The 11,057-nt window shown below is 34.3% G+C and overlaps 1 protein-coding gene across 4 annotated transcripts in view; it reads left to right on the plus strand.

Annotated features, from left to right (window-relative positions):
- The window catches only part of SAMSN1 (SAM domain, SH3 domain and nuclear localization signals 1), a 103,272-nt gene that overhangs the window by 30,896 nt on the left and 61,319 nt on the right, over positions 1-11,057 (plus strand). For 2 of the 4 annotated variants that reach the window (XM_011953435.1, XM_011953434.1), the window contains exon 1: positions 6,936-7,091. The exons of the other annotated variants lie outside the window; for them this stretch is intronic. Coding sequence is in view for 1 of the 2 variants with exons in the window: in XM_011953434.1 (XP_011808824.1) it covers positions 7,035-7,091 (57 nt within the window). In the remaining variant the exon portion in view is untranslated. Of the gene's footprint in view, positions 1-6,935; positions 7,092-11,057 lie in introns of those variants that run through there. 4 annotated transcript variants of the gene reach the window in all.

Genomic DNA, 11,057 nt, shown 5'->3' on the forward strand with positions numbered 1-11,057 from the left:
CATAAAGCATTAAACACTATTTGACTCAGCCATGAATAATATTATTTACATCATGATAATGTAAATAGTGAATAATGATTTAACAAAATAATTATAAAGGAGTTGGGAAGTGAGAAGAGTACAAAATCCTCATGGACAAAAACAGGAATCAGTAGATAATGCCTAATGCATAAATCAAGAAAATACTGGTCTATTATTTAGAAAAATAAACCTAACCAACTGGAAACTTTTGTTTTTTTTAATATTGGAAAGATCAGCAAAAGAGTTGAAAGAGGAAGTCCAGGAATAGAGAAGGATGGCAGAGGGTGCTTGTGTTTTCTGACCTTTTTAGTGTAAGTATTTTTATATTTGCAAAACTTTAAATGACATTTAGAAATGTAGAAAGGAACAGTATTGTAGAAATGTGAAGATGATAACCACAATTTGGATTTGATATTGAGGCAAGCAAAAACACAAAATTAAGAGCCAAAGATTGGGAGAATAATAAACACTCTTTAGAAACAGAAATTGGAGAGCTAAACCTCCAATTCAAGGAGAAAATGGAATGTGCTTATGGTAGTAACTTTACAGATAGATGCCCTAACAAAAACAGATGACTTAGTCCATTTGGGCTGCTATAATAAAATACTATAAACTTGGGGTAGCTTCCAAACAACAGAAATTCATTTCTCACCGTTTAGAGGCTGGGAAGTCCATGATGAAGGCACCAGGAGATTTCTCTTCTGGTGAGGGCCTGTTTCCTGGGTCATAGATGGCACTTTCTCGCTATGTCTTCACATTGTGGAAAAGCGGGAGTGAGGGATGTCTCTACAGCCTCTTTTATGAAGGCACTAACGCAATCCATAAAGGTTCTGTCCCCATGACCTAATTCTCCCAAAAGCCCTACCTACTATTACCTTCCACCTTGAGGGTGAGAATTCCAACATATGAATTTTGGGACCACACGAACATTCAGACCATAGCACCAAGGAACTTCATAGAAAGGAATTTCATGAAGTGTGCATAAGTCTCATTTGTGCTTTTACTCTGATTACCTACACCTGTTTTTGTAAGCATAAAATTAGAGACAATGATTTTTATCAAGGGTAGAATTGAGGGCCCGTAAGTGTCACAGCAAGGTAGCTTGGGTTGGAGAGGGGTCTGAAATGCAGACTTGTCCCCATGATACTGAATCTTAATTATAGGAAAGGGTTCTGGATTGGTTGCGGATTTACTGGTTTCAATTTTTTTTACACATGTAATGATTGAACCAATTCTCTTTTCAACCAGCAGCCAGCAACTCAACATTACCCTCCCCCTAGCTCTTAGCATTCCTGACCCCAACAGCCAAATTAATCATTCCCATTTTATGCCAGGTATTTAGGTATGCCAAGACCTACTTATGACATAGAGTGATGGTTATGAGCTGAGGCTTTGGATTGAATCCTGACTCCACCACTTCCTAGCTGTGCAAACTAGACACGCTACCAAACCCCACCAGGAAGTTGAGGATGATAATATTAGTACCAGCTCATGAAGATTTTTGTGAAGATTATACTGAAAATATTTATAAAGCACACAGCATAATTTATTTTATGTAATAAACACTCAAGATGACAGTCATTATTATTAATGTTATTAACTTGGAGAAGTATTACTTCATGAATATTGTAACTTTTAATCATAAATGGATTAAATTTTATCATTATTTGTTATGTCAACCACTTTATGGTCCTTATATGACTTTAAAACCACTTAGAAAGGAAATCTTATAATTTATTGAAGTAATCTGAGTAATTTGCATTTATTTTGAATCTTAAACTTTATCAGCCTCCCTAATTTTTCCAATCACTTTGAACTGATACTACTCATTCTTGGTACTCGGTCTTCTCTTACATTCAAACATCTTGTAAGGCATAGATGTAATTTATGAAGTTCTTTGTCTCTTCAAGGTAGTTTTATCCTGTATGATTCTTTACGTTTACCATTCATCTTAGATCATTGGTCCTTTTTATTTAACCCAATTATCTGTTTCTTCTATAACCGAGATAACAAGATACTGTGCTACATTATCTCTTTGGAAATTCAAAATAAGCAGTAATTTTGCCAGGCCACGCTCTCTAAGAGGCTTCCCAAGATATCCAGAGTCTGACTAGCAACTCTAACCTCTCAGAAACATAGTATTTTGAGCACATCAAGGGTAGATCCTTTTCTGGGAATACTTTCTAATGAACCACAATGGCAGTATTTAAATTTATAATGAGAAATGGCAATCACAGATTCCAGGTACTTGATGTCCATATGAATACTGCCTTTGTCTCCTGTAGACATATCTACCCAAGGAGTTAAATCATCATTTATTCATAGAGCTTAAAATAAAAACAAAGGGAAGTAGTTAAACACATTTTTTGTTTACTGAAATCCAGCTAAAAATGGCATGATGTGTTCATCTCCATGCAATAGATTATCTTGTCTGGAGAATTAAGATACTCAATGTTGACTAAGCTCTCTTTTTCTTTAACTCACCAACTTGAATGGATACTTCCAGTACTTGTCTGTGTTATTGTCCTTTTTCTGTTTGAGGTAAAATTAATTCAGATTCTCCCCAAACTCACTAATTATTTAGAAGTTATTTGGGTATCACCTCATCGTTGTTAGTTGACTTTTTCGGAACTCTGCAATAAAACTCAGGCAAGGTCTTATAAGGAGAAATTAACAGGTGAAATATTAATTTCTCATGTAGACTTGAGGCCAGTTTTTAGAAGAAATTAGTCTTTGTGATAGATATGCTTGATTTCACATCTTATTGGAAACAGCAAACCTCAGCTGCTCCCATCTTCTTGACACTTCCTGTTAACAGAATCAGAATTTTATCTTCCCCTAATCTCCCCAAAACATGAGCTTGTCACTTACTGGAGCAGGTCACCAGGAGAAGCAGAAAAGTGACTATACAGCTTTTCAATTAGTAACACATTAGAAGGGATTTCAAGAGCTGGGTAGGGGCTGGGTCCCTTAGAGAAAGGAATTAGTAAACAGGAACTCCAGAGAGAGAATGAGTACATAACTTCAGAGAGTTAGGAAATATAGGAGATTCGCAAGGAAGCAACTGTCCCCCCACTTCCTTCACCCCTCCCATAGGCCAGGGGGAATATCCATTCCATCATTTCTCTTAAATTCCCAAATCCAAACAAGGAGGTGTTGAGATGTTTAATCCACTTATGGTAAGAATAAACTAGATAACTAGAGGAGGGTACAACACCAAGACCCCTCTATATAGCTTGGCACCATCATCTGAATTATTAAATACAGAATTGCACAGAACATCATCAGATGCCAGTGTGTACTTATTTCAGGAAACCCTTAGAAAGAAACAGTTTTTTTTAGTATGTTGTAGGATCTCCACTTCCATGAAGCCACAAACAGGTAGGAACACAATATCCCCACTCAACTTCTTTGAATACAATTCTCTTCCCTGTACTATAGAAAGAAGCCTGCTCTGAGGGGGCCCAAAAGAAGAGAGGATTTATCAAGGTTAAATTATTTTTATGAATGACTCCTTTTCTTAATCATAGATGAGTAAATTCTGCAGGTTTGAATGGAATACGGTTCTTTTTTTCTATAAAATGATTATTCTTATGTTAAATGTTAATTTCAGAGTTGGGCTCTGTGATGACAACCTTATTTTGCTTATTTTCAAATTCTTGAAATTTGTCTCTCTGTTGTCCTCCTGTAACAAAGCACTTGAGGTATAGTCAGGAGGATTTTCAGTTAGAGTTAATAAAATATCCCTTGGTCATGGTTGTCCCAGCAATACATGGAGACATACATAAGATTGTGCCCAACCAACTCTACAGGTTAGAGAAGTTTTAACTGTTAGAGTAATGCAGATAATCTAGTTTCATTCTAAAAGACTTGATTTTAAAACCCTTCATCCATTGAAGAAGTGTACATGTCCTAAAAAAAAAAAAAAAATGTAGAGTAGGATTAATCCAAACTACTATCTAATTGTATTCTTCAACCTGATGGTGGAAGGCAGAGAGATGTAGATGGAGATCCTCAATGTCTCAGAATCAAGGACATCACTTTGAATGTCCCATGATCTCTAGTTTCCTTCTACCTATGCTTTGAATTTTATGATTTGTGTTTTAGCAATACACTAAATAAAATATTTGTTGGATTGCTGAAACAATCCTTTTATGGCTCACCTTACTTCCTGAAAAATACACCTCAATCTTCGTCATTCAACTGCGATTTCTTTAAAATTTCTACTCATGATTCGTGACACAGAGATTGTACACAAAGTTCCATTCTGTCTGGGATGTAAGACCATTAAGGTATTGTAAAGCACCAAGACTGTGCTTTTGCAATTTTCCTATTTCGGAACACATGTTGAGCAACAGGTTTCCCAGCGGTTTAAACATGGTCAGGAGTTAGGTGTGCTCAGTACTGACTCTTGTTCATTCTTGTTCTGTCCATCTGTGACTTTTGAGCTTGCTGGATCACTGTGTCACTCACTAACTATCTTGATGTCACCAAATTTCATAAAATAGTAGATAATTGATAAAAACATTCACCACCTTGTCACTTGATCTTTTTGGGGATCAAGAAGTTTCACATAGGTAATGAATGGGACCTCAAATGTCAAATCTGTCTTTTAACCCCCAGAAAACATTTTTCTTGAGTGGAAGAACGATTGGAAAATTCCTTTTCCACCTGTACTTGAAGGAAAATACTTATTTTGTTTACATTTTAAATATTTCTTGTAATGTTAAAGATGGTGAGGGCCTAGAGATCCATAAATGGATATTATATATATATATTTTTTGCTGGAGTATAACACTTTTAAAAATCGCATCTAGTCCAGACATGGGTCTCATAAATGTGAGTGTTCTCTATTCTTTAGCATTGTATTATAGAAACACTGGAGAAATATAACCTACAGCAAGCACCGCCCCAAACTGTTTGAAACATCATGCCTTTTTAGAGTTCACAAACATTTTTTGACACAAAACATTACTGAAATGATGAATCATCTAATAAGTATGTCCTTTATTGATATTTCATTTTATTATCAACAAAACTCTACCATGTAGTAAGTACAAGCATTATCATTGCCATTTTGTTATTGATTCAATTCCATAATTGAATTTTTATTCATAGATGAAGAAAAGGGGGTGTTGAGGGTGCAACAGGTTCACTTAAAAAATGTATTTTTTATGACTTTCAATTTCTTAAGAGATGAAACCAAAGATCTGCCTAGCCTACTTTCTTAACCCAAGCCCGGACTGAAAGTCTAAGAGATGTATTTCTAGGGAATTACCCAACCTCAGCATTCTCAGGTTTTCCAGTGTTCTCGCTCTGTGTCAGAATTTGAAAACACTAGCTCAATACTTCTCAAAATTAAAAGTCTGCTTTTATTATCTGGTAATAAAGTAATAGGCATATTAACCATAATCTTGAAAACTATATTCTTTCAATTCTGTTATAGAACAAAAACATTGTTTTTAGCTAGTCAAGAGGTTTGAAATATTGTCAGATAGCACATAATAGACAATCAGTTTAATATTTATTAAATGAATTAGCGAAATTTGAGTCTCATTTGTTAAATGAATTAGTAAAATTTGGGCCTCAGGGAGTAGGGCTTAGAAGTGTGAGGGAAGTCTGAGAAACAAAGTCAGTTGATTTGCCATGTGGAAAAGCTGCTGATTAAGAATATGGCACTACTGCTTTTCAATTCAGAGGATTTATAAACAGAAATCTAGGTTTATTTTCTTAACCTGGGTTGCTCAAATAGAACCAGAGTTTCATATATTTTGCAAGTCTCCCCTTGGTAAATCCCCAGTTAACAATAAAGCTTGAACTTCTTCCTTTTACTTCTGAGCATTTTCCTTTTTTCATTATAATAAACAGTTTAAAACCATGAAGAAACTCTTAGTAAGTCATATTAGCTCTACTAGGCCTATTCAATAGAGGCTCTGAGCGTTTCATTTGAAGAAACCATTGATCCATTGACTCATCACCAGGACAGCAATTATCAGTATATGGCATCGTTTGTAGCACAAAGATATATGGTTAATTGGGGGTTCTGTTTAATTGATGTCTTTGTTAACCAGGACTTTACAACATCTTAATACATTAGAAAAGTAACATATGCATAAACATTTACTTTTAGAGTCAGGTTCCCATTTATATTTAGAATGGGTCTAATCCATATTTTAAAATATATGCATACATGCTTCAAGTAGGATTAATATTGTTTAAGGTCTAACTTATTTTGTCTTCTAACAGTTTTTATTTATTTCATCTTCTAACAGTGTTTATTTAGAAATATATCATGCCTGTAATCCCAGCACTTTGGGAGGCTAAGGTGGGTGGATCACGAGGTCAGGAGATCCATCTTGGCTAACATGGTGAAACCCCATCTCTACTAAAATTACAAAAAAATTAGCCAGGCATGGTGGCACGCGCCTGTAATTTCAGCTACTGGGGAAGCTGAGGCAGGAGACTCACTTGAATCCGGGAGGTAGAGGTTCCAGTGAGCCGAGATCATGACCCTTCACTCCAGCCTGGGTGACAGAGCGAGACTCTGTATCAAAAAAAAGAAATAAATATATATATAAACTTGACTACCTTGAGTATTCTTTTATTATTTTTTTTAAATAATAGAAAGCCAACATCTCAAGTTTTATTTCAGTTATTGTCTCTGATTTTTCTTTTTTCTACCCATGGAATACATTGTAGATTTTTGCTTTTATATAATGAGTTTTGTTTTGAAATCCTTACAGCTCTTGTAACTGCAGGCATGTCTAAGTATGAGATTTGGAACATACCTCATAGAATATAGCAAGACAATAAAGAGTTACCAAAGAATTACCGTAAGAAAAAAAAAATCACCCATGTAAATGTTGAAGTCATATCCTGACCAAAGGAGGAAGTGGCAGGTCCCTGGGCTCGACCTTATCTGATGCTGTACATTAGACAGCACAGTGCTGACTGTTTTCAGTTGTTTCTGTAACAGCAGAAAGTGCACTCACTAGGAGTAGTCAGAATTCAAAATGCTCAAGAGAAAGCCATCAAATGTTTCAGAGAAGGAGAAACATCAAAAACCAAAGGTAAGGAAATTTCATACATGTTAAATAAAATCAAACTATTTAATAGAAAATAAACACACATGTGTGTTTGAACACATACAATGTTCTCATCTGTCAGTCATAAGTCAAACATAGGGTTTAATGTCTCATGGCAAATATGGAAAAATTAAATTGCAAAGTTGGATTTTAAATCACACCTAGCAATTATTGTCTCTGTAATTTTGTCTTATAGTGCGTATTGGAACATTTACATCTGTAAGTGAAGTTTGAGTTCAGCTCAACTTCAAAAAAATCAATTTAGTGGTCTCTGAGTGTTTGTTATCATAAAGTCTTCTTGCACGTTTTTAATGACTATGAGATTGTCAATGTCTATTAAACAGTCTACTGAATGAATTTTATCTCTTAAGAGATTAGCTCTTCAAAATAGGTTATGAGAAGGTTGTAAAATGGAAATGTTATGGTTAAATATAAGACTTTTCTCATTTTTGAATGTTAAATTATGATAGTTTGTTGTAGAGATGTATATTTGCTATTCTCTTGAACTAATGTTATTACTACACAAAAAATTGGGCTGTGTTTCAAGAAGCATCAAAACACCATATACTGGTAGACTTGATAAATTGGTAATATTAATATGTAGAATGTTGCTCTGTTCTTTGTCTTGGCAATAAGTGCTACTTTAAAAAAAATATGACATGGGATAAAGTTTAGATTCTATTTTAGAACTCTAGATTTATTAATAACATAAAACAACTATTTACAAAGTACCAATGTCAGAAAATTTCTCCAATATGTGTACATTTCTTTTCTTAGGTAAATAAAATTTTTAATCTCTTTCTGAGATTAACAATAGCTGAGTCCAGATTTTTTGGAAGGATTCATTTATTGTCTATCAGTCTTTATATGTTAGGCACCCATTTTCAGAGAAAGAGGTTGGTTTCTTTCATTTGTTATGACCTTTTGAATTGATGAGATATAGAACAATGGTCAATATTTTGAAACTCTTTGGAAGTTACCATCCAAGTTTTTCTGAAGGAGACAAAAATAAATGATTTCCTATCTTTGGAAAGGTAGAATAAATGATTTTTAATATTAATTCTTTCTGACCCCTATACATAATAATGGATAGACAAGCATCTTTAGTTTAAAATATAGCTAAATAACGTATCATGATTTTTTTCCCTAATGTAAGAAAAATCCAAAGTAACATTTTCCAAATAATACAAAAAAGTTTTTAAAAGCATGACTTGTGCTTCTATTTAAGATTAATTTTATATGATATTTACTTGATTAAGTGCAACAAATAGTTGACAATTGCAGGTTTAGGGAAGATCATAAAAGTTAATATGGAGAATGATATACCTCAAAATATTTAAAATCTAAAGATAGAGTATTTAATAAAGCCTGTATTTTATAGTGAGTTAGAGTCATATATATGACATTAAACTATTTTCAAAATGATACTTTACTCCATCATTATTTGCCTTAAGAGTAGTAACTATTGTAATACGCTTGGAATATTGTTAATCTTGACTTCCTTATTCATAAAATAAAAATATATTTGAAAATATATACATCTTTGAACAAAACATATCACAGAAAATGGTAACATTGGAAACGCTAAGTTTTGTTGTGAATGAATTCTTATTTTCATTAGACGGATGGTTTCATTCTGTATGAATTTAAAGAGATGTGAGAATAAAGGTACAGGTATGTTTTTCATACATTCAACTGGATTCTTTCCTTTTAACATGGAAGTGATATTTTTCCATTTGTAATTACGTCTTAAAATAACTCTTCTTTCCTCTTAATTCACATTTATTTTGGTGGGTAATTTTCTTTGCATATTATATGAATAAAGAGCAGTATCCGGCCAGGTGCATGGGCTCACACCTGTAATTCCAGTACTTTGCGGGGCTTAGGCAAGTGAATCACTTGAGTTCAGGAGTTCTAGTCCAGTCTGGACAACGTGGCAAAACCCCATCTCTACAAAAAATGCAAAATTTAGCTGGGCATGGTGTCAAGTGCACATAGTACCAGCTATTCAGGAGGCTGAGGCAGGAAGATTGCTTGAGCCCAGGAGATTGAGAGCTACAGTGAGCGGTGTTCGTGCCACTGCACTCCAGCCTGGGCAACAGAGCAAGACCCTTTCTCAAAAAAAAAAAAAAAATTGGCAGAGGTGGATGCTACGATAATCCCTACAAACGAAAGGCTCATAGAAGAAGGAGTGCAAATCCTTTCATTTACTGAAAAGAAATTGTGTCTAGAAAGGGTCTATGTCTAGAAACAGAACCATCAAGAAATTGGTCTGAAATATAGGGAATCACTGTCTTCACTACACACCAGATATTAGTTTACATTTCCTAACCCAGAAACATAAACTCTTCATACTATACTCTCAGAATTTCTGAAAGGGATTCTCTTGTTTTTGTGTGTTTTTTTTTTAATCATAAATGCTATAGTAGGATAAAAATGAAGAAAATATTTAATCATTTAGCTTTTGTTAACTGTCATTGGTTCTATTTCAAGTGATCTATTGGCCAATTCAAATGCCATGCATATTATACATAATGTTACCTCAAATAAAAATGAGGAAACTTTTCAATTGATAATTAATGGACAAAGATTTTGTTATTAGTATTTTCAAATAGGTCTTACAGTTATGAGAAGGTTCAAAACATTCATGTATATAACATGTAGCAACAGATTTTGAGTCCTATATCAAAAATAATTTATTATTTTCTTATATTCCTAAAACTTATAATAAACATGTTCATGAATTTAAAAAGAGTAAATCCAAATGCATGTTAACCACAGTTTTACCATGTGCCTGTTATAGATATTCTATAACAGAAACTGGTAAATTCTTGCAGAATTATTACAAAAGAAACCCATTGCGTGTACTGGAATCTCAATAACTTCTAAGGGTTTTAATGTATATCTCAGAACTCTCTACTGTATATAGATAAATTCCAAATTAAAAAGGAAACAGGAGGAATAATAGTTAAGTATTCTATACTTATACTAGTTAAAAATAGGCTTGGTTAACATACATGCAAGTTACTGTTATCTTTCTTCTTAAATTTTGTTTTTACCTTGGAAACAGGGTCGTGCTCTGTCACCCAGGCTGGAGTTGCTGTGGTCCAATCATGGCTAACTGCAGCCTCAAACTCCTGGGTGGGCTGAAACTACCTCCCATCTCAGCCCCCTGAGTAGCTGGGACCACAGGCGCCATGCCACTAGCCCAGCTAACTTTCTAATTTTTTGTAGAGATGAGATCTTGTTATGTTGCTCAGGCTGGTCTCAAACTCCTGTGTTCAAGTGATCTTCCCACCTCAGCCTTCCAAAGTGCTGGGATTACAGGCAAGAGCAACCACAACTGGCTGTTTTACCATCTTACTACTAGTGCCCACTACTGATAGTGATTTTACAAACTTCTAAGCATATACAGTATTCAGATTTGATGAAATGTTATTGCATTACACTCTACAAATGCTTAAATTATAGAACATAACAATTTTCCTTATCTGTTTTTCCAACTAAAATATTTTATTTTTCTATATTCATCGTTGGTTTATTTTCATGTCAGTTGCTGTGCTTACAGGTTTTTGTACACTAATTTATTTAATATTTGTAACAACTGTGAGAGAATGACTCTTATTTAGCCTCATATGTAAAGAGCCTAAGGCATAAGGAAGCTTAATTACCTTGAAGAAGACACAGAGTTAGATGAAAAATGAAACTGATGTGAAATATGTTAGTTTCTGATACTTCCGTTCTTAATATACTGCCATTATAAGCAACAGGACTGTAGATATTATTTCTGTTTCCACCTGAATTGCCAGCTAAAGTTTATGGAGATCAGGGAGACCATGTCTGTAAGAGCATCTGTAAGTTTAGAAATCCTCATTCCTGTCTCTGACTATGCAGGAAGTTCATCAGAGAAATCCCTCTAGGTGTCCGGGACATACACATGTCAACACCTAC

This window comes from Colobus angolensis, unplaced genomic scaffold (genome assembly GCF_000951035.1).
Source record: "Colobus angolensis palliatus isolate OR3802 unplaced genomic scaffold, Cang.pa_1.0 Scaffold360, whole genome shotgun sequence".
NCBI classification, from domain to species: domain Eukaryota; kingdom Metazoa; phylum Chordata; class Mammalia; order Primates; family Cercopithecidae; genus Colobus; species Colobus angolensis.